Source organism: Ixodes scapularis, unplaced genomic scaffold (genome assembly GCF_016920785.2).
Source record: "Ixodes scapularis isolate PalLabHiFi unplaced genomic scaffold, ASM1692078v2 ptg001212l_1___fragment_1__unscaffolded, whole genome shotgun sequence".
NCBI classification, from domain to species: Eukaryota; Metazoa; Arthropoda; class Arachnida; order Ixodida; family Ixodidae; genus Ixodes; species Ixodes scapularis.
Genome location: NW_024610117.1, coordinates 1966065 through 1989780, shown reverse-complemented (window position 1 = coordinate 1989780; position 23716 = coordinate 1966065). Strand labels below are relative to the sequence as shown.

The window sequence follows — 23716 nt, the reverse complement described above, 5'->3', positions numbered from 1 at the left end:
GCGAGTACCATATGCACGCAAAAGTTCATATACCATTGTACCAAGTTAATGAAAAACGAAGCTAACATCTGTGCCCCAAATAAGTGAAAAACAAAAAGGATATATCCTACATTAATTCAGATGCGAACATCATAAACCTCACCGGTTCTAGCTAGCGAAACTTCTGAAAGTTGCGCCGCCTCATTTCTTTTTCAAATCCACCAATTAGTTCAATGATTTGTTTTTCCTCACGGCCTTGACCGCGTTTCCTAAATTACGCATATTAGTAAGGGAATTAACAAAAAGTTGGTAAGCCGGACAAGAACTTCCCGGCAAGTATTGTGGAATTAGTTTTTTTTTTTCACTTAAAGACTACAGCGGAATACGCGGTAATACAAGATGACCAAGCGAGAATTCCGTGACCTAAGAACGATCTCGTGGTATTTCTGTGCCTACGCGCTAATATGGCTGGACCCCTCGAGGAATGCTGCTTTTGGGTGAGTTCAAAGACAGTTCTTCTGTCCATCTGGAATCCGGTATTGTCTCGGTTTTATGCTCCGAGGCAATCATTCCGCGTTACACTGAGAATTTGCTGCACGCTTTGCTTAGCCTCAATAGACGCAGAAAATCAATAAGTGCTCAAAACGCCAAAATCTCGCACAATGAACGAAAACGCAGCATGAGAACTAATCCGGAATAGCGCTGTCTCGCAACGGTACATTTAGGTTCAGGTGAGACCCGTTTTGTGCATATTACTAACAAAAGTAACCCATCACAATTACAGATAATCTTGGTTAGAAATGTTTAATTAGAATACCCTATTGTTTTAGAAAAAAAGTAATTGACAGTTACGTGAAAAATTACCCGTTACTTTTTTAATTATTTCATCCTTTCAAAACGTCATATCATCCGCCGGTTAGAAAACGGGCCTGTCGTACAGGGAAGGATTGGGCGCTATTGCGATACAAATTTACCGCGATAGTGTTTGCGGAATACTTTTAGTATTTATAATTGTGTATCGCGATACAATTTTTAAATCAGTATGTGTATTTCAGTAACAGAATACATTTTCGCCGTATTACTTGCATCTTCATGCATTACAGGGACAAACTATCTTGTTACAATGTTCGAGGAATCAATCACCCCCAACCGAAAACTCAAGAGGCTGTTTCCTTTCTTTTTTCGAGCTTCAGGGGGAAGAAAGATACAGTAAATGGGACCTTGAGGTTGCCTTTCAAGCAGACCAAGTTTAGTTTCGAAAATTGTACCACAAAGATTGGTCACTTCCTTCCTTATTTTCCAAAGATAACATATATCTTCAGGGGTGCCTCAATATGACAACTATTCTTATCGCACCAAAACGTTGAAGGCACTTTGTGTACGAGCTTTACAAGTCAAGTGTGTATGGCACCCCCAGGTTCATTTCATAGAGCGGTCGTAAAGTTTCTTCCTTCAGATTATCAAATAAAATAACACTATTTCGATTCAAGGCGCCGTCTTGAAAAGACTGTAAAAAGGCACCGAAATGGGACTAGAGGATTCTGACCTTTCAGGGATATTTGAATAGATATAAAACGAATATATAGGTTCATGAAATATTGCTTCGAATCCATTCAGTAAATCTGAAGTGTAACTGCACTGCATCCTCTATGGAAAGTATTTTCAATCTATTGAAAATACGCTTAGCTCTTAGAGCTTCGCGTTAAAAGGAAAACGGCAATTCTATCCGCAAATAATTGCAAACTCGAGAACGCCGGAGTTTAAATTCAATCTTCACCTCACGGTTAGAGTGAGTTTTAAAGAGGTATTTTTAAGCAACTCGTGTCGCGTCGGCCTCGTTGGCGTGCAAGAAAAGCCGGCGTGACGCGAAAATCCGGATTGGCCGAGAGGGTCATACGTCAAAGCCACATGACATCGCGCAAAAATTGCAAACCCACAACTCTCACGAGAAACGTGACGCCAGCAGTGAAATGAAAGTGATTAAAAGAAGATATGTAATGCGGACTGAAAGCCGCCATATGTCACGAATGATTTCGCTTTCAAAAATAAATTATTTGCATTAAAATATTCTAAACTTTTAGGCGTAGGGACATCCGTACCCACAACACTTCGGCTGCGAGCCAGACACGCCACCGACTGGGCCACGCGGCCATTTTTTTTTAAATTTATTCTTCGGGCCACACAGACACGCTTGCACGACTCGCGAACGAGTGGGTGTTTATATATGTAGCTGTCGTGATCCACTTTTAAAGGTGAAGCTTAAATTCCTCCTGATATTTTGTTTTCACTGGAGAACTCCTTTTTGCCCTAAACGTGCATACCCTATCAGCGAAGCCTACATATTACTACCTCCAAGCCAGGTCATCAAATACATAAAAAAAAAACATTTGCTCGGTTTAAAATGTTTCCCCTGTGAAAGCGGTCTTCATTTGTTTGTATATGAACCCGTGTCCATTTACTCTTTTGGAACGCTTGAACAGCACCTGACCGACGAGCCCCTTAAAAAGCAACTTTGCATCAAATCTGATCGAGTGTAGTTGCAAAGTCGTATGTTTACCTTTTTTTTGGTATTGCTTTCATATCTCTTTGGTATTGCTTTCATACTGGTGTCAGGGGCACAAAACGAGTATGGGCGCATGTTTTTCCCTGAATACCTGCACACCGGGCGGCACTGTGCAATAAAAGTGCAATAAAATACAATACAATACAAAACAATACAATACAAAAAATAGAATATATGGCAAAAGCCGTTTCACTTTTGTTTTCCAAAGAGTAAAACTGTGCCTGTAATAAAAAAGTTCAGATAGCAAAAAAGTTTTTTTTTTAAACTGTATGTGAGTGCTACTGCCAGGCAAAATTAGAGTTCTCGTATTTGTATTTCTAAATACTTTTTTTTCTTTTTCAAAAGTATTTTTGATATGCGTCCTGATACTTTAGTGCGGATTTATTTCAGAATCAGTTTTTTATCTGTTTTTTTAGGTATTCCAGTCTTTGCATTTCGAAATACATGTTAGAAAATCCCCGGATTACAAAAGGCCCATCTTCTGATTCTACCGCAATTCAACGTTTTTGGTAGACCGTCCCCCTGTCGGTGTCTCGATTCGAGGATTTATTGGTAGGAAGATTGTAAAAACATACGATGCAGGTAGGAAAGGGAAGGGAAAATAGCAACGGTGACGATTATACTTATCTCTAGCAAGAATAATCAGATTATTATTACGAATAATGCTTAAAAAGCGTAATGGAATAATTACAAAATCACTTCAAACACTAATAGACTGAAAATACTTTGATTACTCGTACTGAGTGTTGTACAAGTCGGGTCGATAGCAAGCCTGATTAGTTTCTTTTTTTCTTTATCCGTTCTCTGTGCGCTGTTCCGATTTTTTCATGATGAACCGACTCAGCCATATTGCTACACTGATTCAATTACCTGTATTTCTTCCGTCGGTTCACCCACAGGCAGTGATGCTCAATATCCTACCACAGGTATATTATAGTGTCCATAGAAAATGGGTGGCGCATCTGTGCTACAAACAAAACTTGCGCGTGAAGGCTCGAAACGGCTCGATCTTTTCTTTGCCTGAACTGATTAAATAAAGAAAACGTATTGGTGTTCTGGGGTGGAACAGCGTAAGGCATATCTGTTGGAGCTTCTGAGAACGAACGGTCTATAAATATTACAGCGCGATAACTGGCTCGCACTTTGCGCGAAGAATAAAAAATTGCAATAAAGAAAGCCAGCACTGTCATCCCTACTAAATAAAGAAACGTTTGAAATTGGAACGGGTCAAAAAGCGGTCTACTCGTTTGAATCACACGGGTGCTAAACTTTGCGACCTGTTTGATACAGTACCCGTTTGACGCGGTACCCGTTTGATACGGTAGCCGTTTCATACGGGCGCCTGTTCGACCTGGCACGTGTCAACACATTTTAACGTTCCCTTTGAATATTTAGGCAAATTATTTGTTAGACCTAAAGGGGTACCGTGTGAAAGGTTGGATATTCCAAACTTATTTAAGACATTCCGAACTAGATTAACCTAATTATAACATAGACGAAGCCCGTAAAAAAAATGTACACGCACAGGTGTTTGCTATCAGGGCGGAAAACAAACACAAAATATTGATTACAAATCTCCTAGAAGCTTGTTACACGCGGGTTCTTCCGTAGACGTGTAAAAAAGTGCAAGCGATCTCCGAAATGTGGAGAGGTGCTACTAAACGTTTATATAGCTTAGAAGATTGCAAAGCAAACACAAACCGGGGTAATTTTAGGCTATACTGTCTATTCTCCCGGCATCTCAAAGTATAATTTTCCCGAAATTCGACCGGTAGGTGCATATCATTGACGGTGGCTATCAGGTAATCGAATGACGTTGCATCGACAGATTGTTTTAAAGACGCAGATATGATAAGCTTTTCTTTTCTTGGTAACAAGTCACCCCAGGCTGTCGCCACAAATGTCATGGAGGTTGGGTCAAGTAAGTTAACGAATTTGTAATGAGCCGTCGCAGAATGTCGCCGCGAAGCGGCGTGGACGGTTCGGCCGGCCACTGATACACCCGCGACGAACTGTCCTTGCAGCGTGCAATTCGCGTAACAAAGGTCAGAAATTTAGCGGAAAAATTCCCGTCACGTAACTTATGCACCGATTTAGTTTTCCCCCTAAATTAACCAGAAATATTTACGTCACGTGGTCAATGCACGAATATATTTTCCCGCTAAATTTGGTGGGCAAACTGATGCCACGTGTCCTAACGTCATGGGACCTCCAAACAAATTCAAGTTCCCCGCTAAATTTTGCGAAAAAATTGATGTCACGTGAGCTATGCACCAATTCAGTTCCCCCACTAAGCTTGGCAGGACAACACATCTTAACCTTAAAATAGTTTATTCATCAGCAACGTATTGAAGCGAAATCCACGCAACGTCCTTTCAATATCATATCTCCGTATGGCGCACGTTCGGCGCAATGTCAATCAAACGTCATCGCTTTATCGTCAATTGAGCAGCACATCTGCCGCTGTTTAAACGCATCACATCGTTTGGTCGTCGAGAAATTTGTTTGTTGTCGACCACTATAGTTAGAGAACTTTTTTAAAAGTTATTCACGTATTCGCTACCGTTTTTAGAGGAAAACCAGACGTATAACCGCTACAGTTCAATTCCTTTGTTGCTCAAGCCAGGGTACCTTGATCTCCAACCTGTTCAACAACGTCGGCCAGCCTCTGTACCTGACCTCCCTGATCGAGAAAGGCCAGCTAGATATGGCCAAGTCCAGCAGCCGCGTGGGATCTCTGGGTTTCGTGGAGAACCTTCCCAGTTACTCTGGCTTCCTGACCGTCAACCCGAACCTGGGAAGTAACATCTTCTTCTGGTTCTTCCCCGCCATGGTGAGTGGTAAAAGAGATACCTCGCATCTACAGGCATTGAACACCTTTTGAAAATCACATCACCTGTCAAACAATTTGCCAAAGCTCCGACCAAAGCGTCACATGCATTTTGAAACCGAAACTAACAGAAATATTACCTTCGTTTCGTTTGTCTTATCCTTTTTTGTGCACCAGAATAACATCAGCGTTCCATCACAGAAAGACGCCGATACTTCCTCACGCTCTAAAAAAAACGTCAATTCGTTCACGTTCCTGCAAATCACGGAAACAGCCAATCACGCCAGGTAATAGAACCCCTCCAAATCAATCTTACCTTGTTTTTTTTTGTATTTTGAGTTTTTAATGATTATAAACAGTAGATTTCATCACTTCGGCTATATACGAGGCCCTCGAATGGTCGCTAGCTTACATCGGAAATGCCCCACAATTTTCCTCGCCGAGGAGTGTGATGTGGGTTATTCGCGCGGTCTCCTAAAGGTCCAAGAAAGGTATATTAGAATTAATTCCTTGGCAGACGTTCCAGCTGCAGCGCGTGTCTAGTGGCTTCGACGAGATAAAAAGGCAAACCCTCAAATATTTTGGGGCTCAAGTACTGTACATTGCCAATCGCCTGCATGCAATACAGATTGGTGGCATGTAATGGGTTTTAGATCACCTCCCGTTTTTCTGCTTACAGGCTGACGGTATAAACGCTGATTGTTGTTCCTTGCTTTAATTATATCTAAAAAGGAAATGTGTTGTGCGTTTGTTTACAGCGGCAGGTCATTGAGCCCCTATGAGTGGTGGAAGAAACCGCTGTAGATGCAAAATCTTTTCGTCCCACTATGAATGCTAATTCTTGCTCTTTAACGTGCATCACGCAGTAGTGAAACACCACTGTATGCGTGCAGGGGTGGGAATTGACCTCAGGAAATGTGTTTTCTGCAGCGCGAGGTTTCACTCGACTTGCTCCGAGGTCTGGTACGTTTTGTAGTACGTTTTCAAGGCCATCGACACCGATAATGCATTCAAAATACAATTTATGAAAAATTTAAAAAAAATTGCACGGCCCCATTAGAGGTACGGATTGTTTTCCCGGCACCTCGATGATGGGTACCTTCGGATGACTGCCGTTGACGACCAGGGGATAGTGCAATGCCTTCTGCTGGATAAACTACCAAGCCTGACCTGGTTTCTTATTTCAAATGACTGCAAGGTACTAATTTGGATAGTTATATAGAAAGCTTCGAACATAACTTTACCGCATCTTAGAAGAGGTCCCTACAAGCAGCAGTGATATTAAAACCAGTAACTTACTACCTGCTTATGTACTTTCCCCATTTAAAAACGACGCCTCAGCGGAAGCGTCCAGCGCGTATGGCGTAGACAGCAGCCACTGCGTAGTTGAAAAACGATTACTTTCAAGCACGACAATAGTAACCCGGTCCACCGTCGACAAGAGGAACATACCCTTCTTCACGTTCATACAGCAAACCGTTACCTACTTCCTCGATCTCTCGGATTGAGTTCTAAAGGGCAACCGAAGAACGAAACCATGAGAATCTGGGAAAAACAGTCGAAGCTTTCTTCTTTATCTTGTTTAAACTAGGGGACAAAACAAGCTTCCACCTGCTCTTTTGCAAGCGCATGCCGGAATAGTGCACCACAGCTGTCGCCAATGACAGCCCACCGAACAATGACGAGATTGTGAGTGCCTTATGGAAGCAGTGATCATGCGGCAGGATGTACCTAGCATCCTGTTGGTTTTGATATGCGGTATTATTTTTTTATGGCGCTTTAGGTTATTGCATGAATCACGCTACATCAACTGTGTTTAATTGCAACGCCGTACAAATGAATATGTCCTGTTTTATTAAAGTCCTATTTGGCGAAATCGCTCAAGTTGTTCTGAATCGGAATGAGTTATATAACAATGAAGAAACCTGAAGCGAACCTACCAGAAACATCAAGTTCTAAAGCAGCATTTCTCTATAAAACTTAGCCTTCCCCAAAATAAATAAGTACCTCTGAAGAAGCTGGAGCGCAGCAAGACTTCAGCGGTCTGAGGCTTCTGAGGCCACTAGGCAGGATTTTTCTATCAGTGTCAACTACCTCAGTGTTTTGGCAATGTAGAGATTGGGGGCACGTTTTTATAGGGCGCACCACTTGTAGGCGTGTAGGGCAAGAGAGCGGAGGTTGAATACTGCAACGCCGTCGTCGTATGCTCACAATATGCCGTCTTTGTGTCCAACTCAGGGCGTTGTGTTGTCGTACTACACTAACAATTATTTTCAAAATATATTAAGCGCTAAATGTATTTATGCGTTTGTGTACGTGCTTGTGTGGTGCTAGCATTGGGGAATTTTAGCAGATACCTTTCTTCGTCTACTGAGACAACAAAAAATGGTAACTGAGAGAAAGCAATCAAACGTAAAAATATTAAGGCCAGATATATTTGAAGCCAGGCAGGCAAAACCATATTTTACATTTTTTTCGCGCGTCCCAAACGCACAAAAGAGGAGATTGCGTCCAGCTTGCCTTCTGTACAGAAGTATAACTAAGAGCGCCTCCTCACCCTGTAGCCCTTAGAGCTTTGTTGTTTCGTTCTTTTTCTTTCAAGGGGACTGTTCTCGGATGAATATCTGAAATAATTTTGTGAACCAGCTCAGTCCCCTTCGCCTCGTCCGTTATTTTCTTGAGTACGACTGTGGTATCCGAGGAATATCTCACCGTTCACACAGGACATAACGTGAACCGACTATAAGTCACCTCACCTTAAGTCCAGACGCGGCCGACACTATGAGCGAATGGGATCAATCAAACATCGTCAAAAGGGTACAATCATGGCGTTCGTTATGTTTCCCTGCGTGTTCTATCATCGCTGAACCAATCCAAAACGAAAAGGGCCCAGTGACTTGCGTTTTTGATGTTGCTTGATTTGTCCCATGAGCTCAAAGCGTCGAGAGCGTCGCTGCGTCTGAACTTGACCTGAAACGAAGAAGAGTTCACTTATCTGTCCACGCGTGACCTATACACCTTTACTTTTATGCCGTGTGCCATTTCCGCGTGAAATAAACAGTAACTTCAAAGATAAAAAGAAGGATGAGCAAATGAGTGTCTGGCGATTCCAGCATACTGATAACTTCATCATTCTCCCTTACCATTTCATGGCGATACTACGATCAAAGGAAGAACATTGGAAGCTCCAAACAATTTCGCAGAAGTCAGCACCACCTCGATAGCTTGAAGCTTCCATGCCATGACCGAATACTCTATGAGGGGGAGAGGGAAAAGGGCGCCCTATCAAAATGAAAGATTTCGGGTGGGGCCCGGGCCCCATGCCCCCCCCCCCTCCCCCCCCTGGCTACATGCCTGCCGATTTAATATGCAGTGATTTCATGTTTGTTTTGTTCTGTTTGTCATGATAACTAAGACGCATTTTTTGATATAGCATCTATAAGGTAACAAGTCACGGGAGTTCAACTAAACAATAAGCTCGACTAAGGTTCCTAGATAAGAGCTTCCTACAAGTGGCGACATTCTTTCAAGCGCCAGCTGCGTGACGGTGCACGTTTTAGGAAGCGAATGGCGGCGCAGAACAGAGGACTGAACGGAATGACGCCATTCTGTTCCACCAGATTGTGCTTTGTCAATTGTATTGATATTCCTACTTGTAAAAAGGAGTATCAAGGAGCTTTAAGCTCAAGTGGTTATAAAGCAAGGTGCGTTTGCACTGTGATATGCGGCGCAGTGCCGCAAGCTGTATCTCACGTTTTCGAATGCCGTGGAGGACGCTCGTCAACCGCAAGTACTATCTCCGAATCGGCACAACACCCACAATTCTGGCTTCGGCGCCGCGCCACAGAAGAGCGGGAAAATCCGCATGCTTCCAGGCACAGAAGGACGTGCATACGATTGTGTGAGATCTCTAAACCGGGCGACCCGTCAGTAGATGGCGGAGCATTGCGTTTCATTCGCACTTCGCGCGGTCCGTGTACTTTTGTTTTCAGCCTTCAGAGATAACTGTGTTTCGAGGTGAAAGAGGAGACAAAACGTACGCTAATATTAGTGGTTGATTGCGTACAGAAGGTATCTAAAAATGGATTGACAACTTGTGTATTTCAGGCACATAATTGTCAACGTCGAGATTTAGATCTACTTTTCGCATGGTGAAACGTTGTCACCAATAAAAAGGGCACATGAATCTTGAATGGAAAATAATCGTTTAATGAGGCGAAATTGTTCCTACAAACTTAATGAGAAATGTGCCGCGATTCTTGCGTTGACGACGAGAGGGTGACTGACGAGAAGCGGCGCCTTATCGCTACTTTCATACGCGCATCGCGTTCGGGAATGTTCTGAACAAGAACACTCGATAAGAGCCTTGAATCAGATGGGATAACTTTAATGTGTAGAATATCAATAAAGTAAGCATCCGGGTCAAGCGGGAATCGAAGCCCATTTCTCTGCGTGACAGTCGCGCGCGTTCCCAACTCCGCCACGCAGGCGGCAATATCGCCTATACTTCGTTTCACATTATGTCCAGACGCAGACGACACTACGAGCTGATGGGACAAATCAGAGAATGTGAAAAGTGCACCATCATTGTGTTCGTCGTGTTCTAATCCGTTAGCAGTAGAACGCTCGTCTTTACAAAAACCCGCGGGTGTCATTATGTGCGTCCGTTTGTCAGCGGCATGCGTGACGTCGCGAGGAGAGTTGTGTGGTGAGAAGGTATCGTGCTTACAGATTCAATGTCTCACCACGGCGGCGGGGAGAGAGAGGGAAACAGTGACGCATGCTGACGACAGCGTTTCGGACCAATACGAGTATCGCACAGCTGGTGCGGAGCTGTAGACGAGCAGGCGCCGTGCCGCGTTGGAATGCAGCCCAGCTCAGTCGGCGCTGCGGCGGTGGCTGTGCTTCTTTCCACGAGGAATATGGCTAACCGTACATCGAAAATCGACGACGGAATAAAGCCAATGCCACGCGTCATCGACGTCAGGCCGAGACAGAGGAAGAGCGTAAGCCTCGTTTGGCTTCTTGCGCAGAGGCAAGGTGACGGAAGCGTGCAACGAAAAGCGAAGAAGGCATTTCCATCGGATGAGTCCCATTGATCGTAGAACAATTTTTGTTTGTGTTTTATCATCGCTGAACAAATCATTAACTCAAAGGTACCAGTGGCTTGCGCATACACGGTGTGTGATTGGTATCTTTAGCTCGTAGCATCGGCTGCCCCTGGACTTGAGCTGAAATGAAGTATGCAACGTTCCGCTTATGCGGCGTTTATACTACGTTTGAATGTACTACAATATTAAATTCATTACATTTATATCATGGATACAGTGTCTTTCTTTTAGGCTCTACAGATCGTTTGCGAAAATCGGCTAAGCCTACAATAATGAGGTATAATCACATAAGTTATGTGGCCAGGGGGACATTATATAGGAAGCTACCCGTCGCGATAAAGTGAACAATTAACTTAAATATGTTCAATAATTTCAGACGATAAAAATAATCCTACGGTTCAAATTATAATATTGCTGGCCGTAGTTGAAAAACAATAAATAAGTAAATTTAGGAAGCATTGCAGCATGTGGGAACAGCTGGTTCGCTAAAGTTATCACCGCTGCAACAGGAGCAAAGCTAGCGGTACGAAACCTCGCATGGTATTTTTATCATCCGTCTCCATCGTGCCAAATCATCAAAAATCAACGCATACCGAGTAGAATCGTCTCAATGTAGGGACGGTTCGGCCGTTTCTACGCATTCGTTCATCGTTTGAAATGCGGGTATCCGCGCCTCGCCAAGAAACGTTTTGAGGACTTTTCAGTCAAACATGATGAGATAAAACAGCCTAATAATATACAAATGGGAGATGCAAAACCGACAGGACAATGCGCGGACTCACAACTATGTATTTTTACTCATAGAGAAGAAATACTACGCACATTGTTCCACACGTTCCCACGCACGTCTTCTACTGATGATATCTACGCTTTACTGCACGCGCTAGACCTTCATTGTTAGTTCCAGGAATTCCAGCTCCTTTCTAGACAAAGCCACTTTTCGGTCCCCAACTGAAGGCAGAATATAAAATCTAGAGCCCTCGAACACATGATGGTAATACTGCAGAATTAGTCCTTTTTGAGAAAAACGGCCCCAAAGTGGGGATGATTCATTAAAACTTTGGTTTGGGCTAGTTGGTCCATGGTGGGTATAAGGTTTAAGAGCGAAAACAGACAGGGACAATAGAAAATAACACAAACGACAGGGACAACGCGCTTATTGTTCGGCCGTCTTTACAATATTGTCCGTCTTTTGAAATTCGGACAGCGGCGCCTCATCTAGGAACTTTTTGAGGTCGAGCGAAAAACTAATGGGTGCGAAATACAAAGTCTAGGTACCTCGACTACAAGCTGCTATGCCATACCCTCTAAAATAAGCCGCCTTTGAGTAAACTTGTCTCGAAGTGGTCATGGTTCGACTATTTTTAGGCATTCATTCATCATTTTGTAAATAAGGAATTCGCGCTTAATTCAGGCACTTGTTCTAAGTGGTCATAGCTCTTAACAAGTGATGGAACAATTTAGGGTTTTTGTCTATAAGATGACGCTATGCAAAATCCTCTCAAATAGGTCACCTTTAAAAGGCTTGTCTCGAAGTGGACGTGGTTTTGACGCCTTTTGGATATTCGTTTATTCTTTCAAACGTTCCCTTGTCTTGGAACATTTTCAGATCGACCGGGTTCTCAACTGGCAACCAAATATGGAATTTTAGGCCGTCCACTGCAGGTCGCTACTATTGCAAAATATTGAGTCGTATATTTTAATACACTTTTCTTCTGAGTAAGTTTTTATGTAATTTGGGGATGCAGGGCAATTGGGAAAATAATTTAACACCAACATAGTACGTGCCTAAGCATCACTTCTGTCATGTGAATATTAAGTTCGCAAGAATAATCATCCTCATAGAAATGATCATGGTGTAATACGCCAAAACAACAGGGACAGACAAAACGAAGGTAGAACTAGACAGGACGCGGCGTATCCTGTCCTGTCTAGTTCTACCTTCGTTTTGTCTGTCCCTGTTGTTTTGGCGTATTACACCATGATGCAAAACCAACTAGCCCAACTAGCCATCCTCATTCATAGAAATGGTTTATGCACCGCAGTGCTCCCATACCTTGCAATAAAAGTCGCTTTCTTAAAATCGCATAAATTAGCTTGAATGTATTTTAAATTATATAATTTTTGTTATCGTAATATGTTGCAGTTATTCTGGTTTTACCTTATTTTTATCAATAGCAGAATACTGAAAATCACCTAAATGTCAGACCGAGGACGAATCCAACTTATTTGGCCAATTGGTCTTAGGAACCTAAAGAAAAAAAAATATTTTGAGAAAAACAAAGTGCACCCAGCACATTATAGATTATTTTGGTTTACTGCAGTTGTATAGCAAATCTTCATTTTCTTGTATTTTTAAATTGGTCTTGTTTAAACTACGCGGATCCTCAAAATAATGCATTAGGTGACTCCCAAATATATTTTTCTACAGATGTAACACACATTTTAGAAACTACAATATTCGCCATAATACCGCGAGTTTAATTTGCATAATTATAACTAGCATCTTAAACCCAAGAACAAACTGATACTTTAACCTGCATCGTGTCAGAAGTGGCAATACATGAAGAAGTTTATTCTACTAAAGAACGGGCGGCTTACACGTCATGATCTTGACATTCCGGCACAAGAATAGCCGTATTTGATATAATTGATGAGTGGAAAGGCAAATAGCTCAAAGCGTAAAGTTTCGCCATTATGGTCACATTTGCGTATTACACACATGGACTTCTATGGGAGCGCTTTTGTAACCCGCTCAGAGATGGCGCAAGAATACGATGGCACAAATTTTCGGAAATGCCAGCTTTTTGCCGGTGTCAGGCGCAGTTGCTCGTTGCACGCTCGCTTTTGTCGATTGCTCGCTCGTGTCGATTGAATATGCTGCTCTGCTTTATATTGAATTCAAATAAATGCCGCGTGGATAACCTTTTGTTTTGTGGTATGTACATTTTATTTCTTATACTGTTTTCACGCAAGAAGGGGGGGGGGAGGAGGGCACTACACCCGCCCTCCTCCCTCCCCCCCCCCCCCCCCTTCCCTTCTTGCGTGAAAACCATATATTCGATGGTAGAACCGTAGACACGGGTCGAAATAGAGCAGTCCTTTTGGGCAGCTACGCGGTCATGCTAAAAGAGCAAACGACAGTCCCTTCTGCAGCATGGGAAAGCGAAGAAAAGGCTCACTTTCGTAACAACTCACAAACTCGGATGAACCGCGCATGCGCAAAGATAATAGCGCTTTATGAACAGCGGTACAGATGCACGAAAACGGTCAACAGAAACTCACTAATGGCGCGACTTCAGCCAAAACCGTCGTTCAAACAAGATGTGTCCGCTTAGCAGAAGCAGTGAGGATGTCAAGAGACGGTCGAAGTCTAAGGAGACATTGGATTGGGCACAAATGCAATGCCGCGCTGTGTGAAAATGAATTATAAATATGGAGTCAGAAACCACATTTAGAAATCAATCTCGAATAATGCAATGTGCACGCAATGCTCATTTTAAATGCCTTACTTATTTCCCACGGCCTTCACGCGTACCAGGTTCTGGAGGCTGCGACAGTCCGCTACGCAACAGTACCCTCATCTTCGACGTTTGCTCTTCTGCGTGGGTAACTGGAATTGTACGCTGCAGCCTGATAGCTTTATTAGACATATGAAACCAAAAATGTTTGAATCGACATCTTAGAATTGGTACATGAACACCCCCACGAGCAAGCAGGAATGGGGAAAAATTCTTCCCAGTTTTGCAAATATATTAGCTAGGTCTTGTCACACCAAACTTCATTCTCCGGAGGTTAAAGTAAAGTTCCAGTCCGCCCTCTAAGACAGGGACCGCCAAACGTTTTGGTTGATGGGCCGCATTAGGGATATGTCCCAGTTTAGAGTGCCGCAATGAAAGAGTAATTGTGAAAAAGGAAAAGAGAAACAAACAAAACAGATAAACCTTTCAACAAGCAAATATTGTTATTTTAACTAATAAAGGCGGCACCCTAAGGTAATAAATGTGTATACTACAATACGTAAATTTGAAATTTTTTATCTAGCGATTTATGACCTTACCCAAACATTGTCACAAGGAAAGTTTATCGGGCATAAATCAAAGCGCGTGGTAAATTTGCCCCATTCCCCGAGTGTAAAAGGCTAGGGAGAATGATTAAACTAATTCCGAAAATACGCAATAGTTCTGACAAAGGGCAGTAAGCATCATCTACAAATGAACGCAAAAAAAAAAACGTTTTAATATACTTACAGAGAGATGAAGCAAAGAACTAAGAATGGTTTCGCTGCTGGAAATGTTAGATAAATATAATGTCAAGAGTATTCGCATTAAAATGCAGTTTTTCCTGTACTTTGCGGTATATTCGTTTGTGGATTTTGAGCGCGTTGCAGCGCCGTTTCTTTACGGGCACTTTCTTTAGCGCCGGTAGCAGTGGTTCTTCTGGAAGCGGGTCACGGGTCGGGCTTCAGTGAAAGGACCGCGGCAAGCCGCTGACCGGCCGGAAGACTTCCGCGGGACAGATCTAGCTCGTTGGTCGGGGTTTTGAGACACCTCCTCTAAGAAATCACAAGTGACCGGCGGCCCAAACGGTCAATTGACCACAGGTGGCACTATGCTTTCGCAAATATACTAAAACCAAGAGTGGTCAGGCCATTGCTACCTTTCAAACTTGTAAATAAACCGTTGTCATTTGTACAAAAGAAATTCACAAATGGTTACTGTCAGATTTAATCTTTACCTGTTCAGCGTCTTACAAACCCACAGTGACGCAAAAACCGTTAATAAAATTAAAAGAAAAAGATGCCCTATGTTCACAATCATGCTTACCTGCGGATGTCTTATGCAGACAGACGACGTTCTTGTACCATATAGCAATCTGGAAACCACGTGCACACACGTACAAAAAGTTGAGGTAACGAAAAGGAGGTTAGAGCATTTTACGCTGCAGCTGATAGCTTTATCAATCTTATCAAACCAAAAACGTTTGAATCAACACCTTAGAATTGGTGCATGAATACATTTTACGCTGCAGCTAATAGCTTTATCAAACATATAAAACCAAAAACGTTTGAATCAGCAGCTTAGAATTGGTGCATAAATACCCCCCCCCCCCCCCCCCCCCCGAGCAAGCAGGGATGGCGAAAAATTCTTTCCAGTTTTGCAAGTATTTTAGCTAGGTCTTGTCACAAAAACTTCATTTTTCTGAAGTTAAATTAAATTTCCGTCTGCACTCTAAGACAGGGACCGCCAAACGTTTTGGCTGATGGACCGCATTAGGGTTATGTCCCAGTCTCGAGTCCCGCAATAAACGAGTAATTGTGAAAAAGAAAAAGCTAAATAAACAAGCCAGATAAATCTTTCAACTAACAAATATTGTTATTTTAACTACTAAAGACAGCACCCTAAGGTAATGAATGTGTATACTACAATACGTAAATTTGAAATTTTATACCTAGCGAATTATAACCTTACACAAACATTGTCACTCATCCGAAGGAGACAAGGGAAAACTGAAGTTAGTAAAAGCAACTAGGCAGTAGGCACAAGTGGAAACAGGGAGGACAGAGGAAAATTGGGACTCCCTCCCGCGTGGCTCCAGCCCAAAGTCTCAACCCTGTCTCTCAGTGGGTCTGGGTATGGAAAGAACCCCAACAAGGTTGACCGGAGGACGATTGGCGACTACCTCGCCGGGGGAGAAGGCGGGCGTGCATTTTCCTTTGTTTCTTTTAGAGCGCAGCTCTTAGGCGCCCGCTTACGGCTTGAGCACCGTCGTCGGCGTCGCCGTCGGCGTCGGCGCAACCGCGTGTTGCATTATGGGACGTTTCCCATAGTGACGTAGCACGTGACGTCACGTGTGACGTCACGTGCTACGTGACGAGGGTTACCCTCGAGGTCACCTTCACGAGGGTTACGAGGCTTACCCTCACGACGGTCACGCGGGTTACCATCACCAGGGCCACCCTTACAAAGGTCATGAGGGTAACGTCACGACGTTACTCTCGTGACGTCACACGTGACGTCACATTTAACGTAATTATAAAAAAAACACTTGACGTATGGTGCCACGTATGACGTCACGTGACGTCACACGCATCTATCATTGTCAATATTCCCGCTAAACGTAGCAGGAAAATTGTTTGGCGACATTTGGTCAAAAAATATTTTCGCCATATTTACCCTCATGACGTCACGTGTGACGTCAAGAGGGTAAAATTTGTTCGCTAAATTCAGTGGTAAATTTTCCTTTAAATTTAGCGGGGAAGGAAGTGAGGCATATGCTTCCCTCCGTACCCTTGCCTCCTCCTCCTCAAGACCTGCGCTTTAATTCAGCATTAAAATAAAACTTTAACTTTTTATTCGTATCTGCCTGATTTTTTATAGGTCAGCCTGGTGGTTCTTTCCCCCTCTCCGGTAGTCGTAGAAACGTAGAGGGAAAGAAATTGGTTGTTTAAGTGGAAGAAAAAATTTTCTTAGGCTCGGTGGCGCAAGCTACCGCCTCTAACAAAGGGCATACCCAATATCATCCATCATTCCATCCATCCAGTGGTTACGTTGCATCAAGAAAAGCCAGATCTACTGTTGCCGCGAGAGATGCTGGTACTGCTTCTTGTCTGGTACATGACAGGGTCGTCATCGAACACCAAGGGTTATCAGGAAACCAATTCTCGCGTGGGATTGAAAAATGGACAGCCTGAAACCGCCGGCGGAACTTCGCCTCACAGGGAACTTGGAAAAGAACTGGCGGAGATGCAAGCAGTGGCTGGGCATCTATTTGAAGGCTACGGAATACGCACTAAAGCCCGACGACGAGAGGGCGGTGCTCTTCCTTCACGTAGCGGGAGAAGAAGCGCTCGAGATCTACAGCTTTGATTCCTACCGAAGAGGGAAAAGGGTGTACTGTGCGCTAGCTAAAAATTTCTGGAAACTTTTTCGATTGCGCTTGAAAAAAACTTTAGATGAAAGAATTAGACGTTCCAAAGTTTCTTCTCTCAAACAAAAGAAGTAAATACAAGGTGATCAAAAACTCACAATATGGAGATCTTCCAATATTCCAAGATCGTTCGTGAAACCTTATATACCCCTAATGTTTTTACATGAAACAATGATACACAAAAGACTAGTAGTAAGCTGGGCGAGTTGGTAAACTTTGAACATAGTTCAAAATCGCGCACAAAGAGACGAGGACAAACGAGAAAGGAACAGAGAAGACCTGTCTGTGTTCTGTGTTCCTTCCTCGTTTGTTCTCGTCTCTTTGTGTGCGATTTTTAACTATGTTCAGTGATAAACAAGCAGTGTTAGAAGTACTTTAAACACATGGTACTTAGATTACTACTTCAGGTAGGCTTAGAAAACTTGAACTTTGCTTGGACTACATTCTCTGAGCATGTACTTCTACTATAGTAAAGTTGTTTTTTTTGTACTTTCCAAGAACCCTACAACTCCCGACTACAGTGTATATCCCAAAATATGAAATTAAAAAAAAAGAAATAGCGTATCGTCATACGAAAACGCGCTATCCTCTATCCAGGGATGGGCAGTATTTCAAATACAAGTATTTGAAACACGTATTTCAAATAATTTGTGTATTTTGCATTTGTATTTAATTACAAATTGGGTAATGTATTTGACGTGTGTATTTAAATACTAAAACGTGAGTATTTCAAATACAATTGTAATTAAATACAAATTTGTGGGCGAAAATACATCCCTCAAATTTATTGTCACGTCTCATTTTGCTCATCCTAAGACGTGTTCAGAGCAGGAAGAAAACTACGTTCTGCATCAAATGCAGTGTCCCTCAATCAAGCACAAGCGTTTAGGGACTTTGTGATTACGGTGCTAGTCCAGCGCAAGAATAGTGACGAAATCGACGTTCACAGGCAGACTTGCTAAATAAGTGGCTGTGACAACTTGCGATGCTCTCCAGCCTGATTTCCATCCATATTTTTGCCTGGAACATTCTAAATGCGCGGGTCGTCCAGATTTTCGTAACTGGTGCGAGTTGCAACAATAACAAATTATCTAGCCAGTGCTGCACGTCTTGGTCGTCTCGGTTCTTTGTTCGTCTATACCAAAACGTAATCAACAAAAAAAGCGGCTTGAAGCTCTGTACTTTTTTCACCTATTACGTCCAAGCTGATTACATTCTTTTGTGATTATATTTCTATTACGTTACTATAGCCTCGCGCACTAACCCCCAGTGTGCGATGCAAAATTAAAATGAGATACCCAGAAACCCGTTGCAGGTGCCTGCAGTCGCTGACGCAGATTTTGAGGAATGTATTTGGAAAAGTATTTGGAGGAGACAACATACATTTGGTTGTATTTGTATCTTGTACTTCAATGCTTTTTCGGAAATGTAATTAGATTTGTAATTAAATACATTTTTGACGAAGTATTTTGTATTTGTATTTCGATACATATTTGCATGTATTTTGCCCATCCCTGCCTCTATCGATAGCTCATCTGGTCATTTCTCTGAGCGAAGTAGTTTTGGCTATAAGACCGACATAATAAGTGCCTTATAAGTTTATTGTGTTAAATAGTTCGTCAACGGGCGTAACACAATCACCCCGTGGCGACTTGACTTTATCCAATATTTGCCCCTTTTTCCGAAAAACCTGACGCACCTCCGATTACCACTAAAACGAGGCATAGTAGCTAAAAAAAATGCACTCTACAGGGGATGAAAGGGCATCATGAAATATCATGTTAAAAATGACTTGTACTTCACTTTGAATGTACATTGTGTTTATAGCAAATTACTTCAAGTGCATTGCACCCACTGAACTTACTCATTTACTTGATGTACATAACCTCTTATTTACTTTGTAGTTCACTGCAAGTACTTTTTAGATCTACTTTACGCAACACTGTAAACAAGGAAACAATTTCTGCAAAATAAAGCTCCCCACTGCTTAACCTCACAGTAGAATTAATACTCAGGCAGTACATCATTTACCAAAGAACTAAACGAAAATACAAAGCAATTACGCACGCAGAAGCAGACCCAGCTATTGAAGCATTTCTGTGAAAACACTATCCGCTTTATATTTGGCTAACAAAATTTCGCAAGCGGATCGAAACCTATCCAGTTTCTAGTTACCATAAATATATAACAGTAACTTTAAAAGTTATTCGCTACTTTTTTACGGTAGTTTGTAATTTATTCAATTACTTTCCGTCTGAGTAATTTCTACTTACTCAAATTACCTTTGAAGCCAAGACTCAGTAACTTAACTTAATTACTTTTTTAAGTAACTTGTACATGTCTGGTACAAGGCATGCCTAAGATGCGACAAAAAGAATCACTTAGCCGTGCGTTGTCCTTTTAGAACAAATTCACGGGAATCAGAAAGAAAAGGTTTGTATCCATCAGCGGCAAGAAAGCAGCGAAGAAGGGCGCTTTGGCAACGGCAGCTGTCTGCCAACATCCCCCGTACCACCACAATGGCAGCCACTAAGCAATCTCGTACCCGCTCTGTTGCCACTACTGAAGCGCCGAGTGTAGCCCCTTTTATTATTCCGGAATTTACTATTTTGCGCCGGTCCCTTTTAGCAGCCAGTAATTTTACAACTTGTGTCTGCACCAGTAAGAATTGACAACTCACCTGACCGCTTCGCACAACACATAATTTTTAGTCAAAAGTAGAACTCAATTCCAACAGCTCTCTGCGTAGCAGCCACAAGACATTTTAGAGCCACGAGTAAAGTTCAGTGCCCGAGGTTGGATGGGGCAGTTAATGACGGTCAGTGGCGACTTTTGGCGTCGAAAGTGGCGAAATTCAGTGATTTCAGGTGCTGATGTTTTCTAAAGCTTATTTAATAGAATTTATTGTGCAAACTATTCGCGTTCAATTTGTTGCACAAAGTTTAGGGTTCAGCATATCATTGACGGGCTATGAGGCGCTCAAGGACACGCCGAAAGAAATCGCACTTCCTCGCACATATGCGCCTTTTCGAGGGGTGCACTTTTTCTTCCATTCAGGCCACTCTTTCAGGCCACTTTTTCAGGCCATTCAGATCAAACTTGTCCGCAGCTACGGGGTGGGCACCCGCCCAATGATCGGCTGGCAGTCAACACAAACATCCGCCGAGCCCTCAAGTAGCGGTATGGAACTCCATGTAGAATCCAAGTGCCCGAAGCCGCTGCGACGCGAGGCGTCACTTCACGGATCCATAGGGCGAACCCCGACTAACCAACGCTGCGGAGGCCCAAACAAAAAGAAAAAAATAGCCGACTAGTGAGGTCTCAGCCCATACGCTCTGTGTACGTGGCCGTTCGCGCCGTTACGACTTCTGTCAATTCAGAAAGGCATGCAATGACGTCTTCGCTGAGCGGTATTTTCGATGTCCTCTGCAGGAAAATCCCGAAACTGCTCCAGTGGTCTTGTGGTTGCAAGGCGGCCCAGGCAGTTCTTCTTTGTTCGGCTTGTTCGTAGAGCACGGGCCATACTCGGTGTCTAAGGAAGGAGTCCCCCAGCTACGGCAGGTCACGTGGGCACGGCAATATTCCATGCTGTACGTGGACAACCCTGTGGGTGCAGGTTTCAGCTTTACACAGCACGACCAGGGCTACGCTAGGAACGAGACCGATGTCGGCGAGGATCTGCTTGAAGCCTTGCAGCAGTTTTTCACGCTCTTTCCTGAGTATGTCAGCAACGACTTCTATGCCACTGGGGAGTCGTACGCCGGTGTGTATTTTCTATTTTTGCTTTTTACTGCCATGAGCATACAACTACTGCATGTATTAACACGGCAGACTTTGGATTTTAATGTAAAGAAGAGTTTTGTCAAGATGGCTGAGCACGAATTCGATCTTGAAGAACATTGTAAATGTAAAATGAAGAAAACATTTTCGCTTAGCCAACCTGTTCTTCTTTTATTTGAGTATATGCATATGTTTAAGTGTTGAATAATTCAGTTGTGTTTAGAAAAACTTCAAGCAGGCAAAAACTCCCATGGCGCTAAGCATTTTGTGACTATATATATAAAAATTGTAGTGTTGTCCCTAGTAAAAAAAATCATTTGTATGAGAAATTTCTTGTGTCCAATAAACACATATGAATCATACAAGATATATAAGAACATATAAGAACCATATAAGAATTATATGAGAACTATATGAGAAATATATAAGATATATAAGGACCCCATAAGAAACTTATAAGAAACTTCCCAATAGTTTCTTATATGGTGCTTGTATGTTCTCATATATCTTATATAGTTCTTATATAGCTCTTATATGGTTCTTATACGGTTCTTATATGTTCTTATATATCTTGTATGATTCATATGTGTTTATTGGACACAGAAATTTCTCATACAAATGAGAATTTTCAATAGGGGTGTTCATGTCATTTCTGACGCCTGTTACGTGTATACAAAACGACTCCACTAACAATTTCCGCCGTTATCATTCATTCGTTTAGTTTGCAGCACAACACACTATAAACGGAAGGCCTATTACGAGTTCAGAGAAGGTTTAGTATAAATATAAATGCTATGAAATCAACAAAAAAATGGTCAAAGTGCGGGCGAGCAGGTGCGTACTAATAATGATGTTTAATACATTAGACTGGGAAGGAAACCTGAAGTTAAATTGGAAGGGTCAGAAGGAAGGTGACAGATAATTGTCTTAAACTCAGGTAACAAATTTATTTTTGTGTATACGTGAGTCAAATGTCTTAGTTTCGTTGAACTGCTTCGATCGGGTTCTCTTCTGGCCTGTTGCTGCTTTGTGCATTGGTGTGTTCGCAACGAACATGACTTAGCACTTAACTCACCACAAAATCGAAATATTTTTTTTTTTTACGTTGTGGACGATTTTTAGCAGAATATAAGAGCTTTGTATGAAATACATTTTTGTTAACAAAGTTTGAGACACGTGTCCGTCACCTTTCTTCTCTCCCTTCTAATTTATCTCAAGTTTCCTTCCGAGCTACAGGGTTTGAACATAATGATTATAAAATAAATCAGTTAAACAGAAATAAAAAAATACACGAGTTATAAAAAAATTCGCGTTTCTTTTACCTTGGCTGAATCTAAGATGAACGCTGCATGCCAATAGTTCTATTTTTTGAGCGCCATTTAGCAATAAAATATTGACATGTCTCTTAGCTCAGTTTGCGGGGTCTATAATCTATGTTATTGCGGGGGCTGAAACTTTAATTTTGTTTTCTTGTTTGCTTCTTGAACTTTCGTGGCAGGCAAATACGTCCCCGCCATTGCCCACGCCATCGACACCGCCGTCCAACCACGGGTCAGCATCAACCTTAAAGGGATCGCAATCGGAAACGGTTTCGTCGACCCTGTTACAATGATGGACTACGGAACCTACCTCTACGGAATTGGCCTCGTGAATCGACAACAAGCAGCCGTCTTACAACAAAAGACCGACACTGCCATAAGCCTAATCAATCAAGGGCGTTATGCGGAAGCGAACGACGAAATTGGGCCTGTTCTTGGTGGTAACCCAAGCATCTTCGAAAATTACACCGGGTTCACCTTCTACTATAATTACCTCCTAGTTAAGGAACCCGCAGATCAAGAATATTACGCTCCTTTTCTTCAGACCACCCGCGTGCGCAAGGCGATACACGTGGGGACCGTTCCATTCTCTGACTTCAACACCACAGTGTACGATAAGCTTAATGCAGACCAGATGGTTTCAGTGAAACCATGGTTCACCGCATTACTAGAGAGGTACAAGGTTCTTCTGTACAGCGGACAGCTGGACGTCATCATTCCATACACCTTCACAGAAAACTTCCTCGCCTCCCTAAACTGGTCAAGGGCGAGTGCGTTCGCGAACGTGCCCAAACAGGTCTGGAGGACTCCGGACGGAAGTGACGTCTACGGGTACGTGAGGCAATTAGACAACTTCACCGAGGTCATGGTCCGGAACGGAGGACACATCCTTGCCTATGATCAACCAGCGGTGGCCTTTGACATGATAACAAAGTTTATAGACGACAAGCCTTTCGCTTGAATGATTATAATGTCAACTGGTTTATTGCCGATTCCTCTTCTGACCTCGCTGTTAGATATTGATCTGTTGACTTCCGACGCACTTTGAGAGACAACAGTTGTATTCCAATAAGGAATTCGGTTAACAAATAGAAGTGTGTTTATATTGTGTCTTCTTTTCCTCCTTGAATTACCTTATTATCTACAAAAATCCACCTTCTTCATTCCCTGTTGGGCCTGAGGCATTGCGAAGTAAACTAATGAA

The 23716-nt window shown here is 42.6% G+C and overlaps 1 protein-coding gene across 1 annotated transcript; it reads left to right on the top strand.

The window, feature by feature from the left end:
• Positions 1–378: 378 nt before the first annotated feature.
• LOC8037637 (venom serine carboxypeptidase-like) lies at positions 379–23473 on the top strand. The gene is made up of 4 exons (XM_002405400.4): positions 379–476; positions 5165–5375; positions 20846–21176; positions 22692–23473. The coding sequence occupies exons 1-4, from the start codon at positions 379–381 to the stop codon at positions 23471–23473; spliced, it is 1422 nt and encodes a 473-aa protein (XP_002405444.4).
• Positions 23474–23716: the final 243 nt, after the last annotated feature.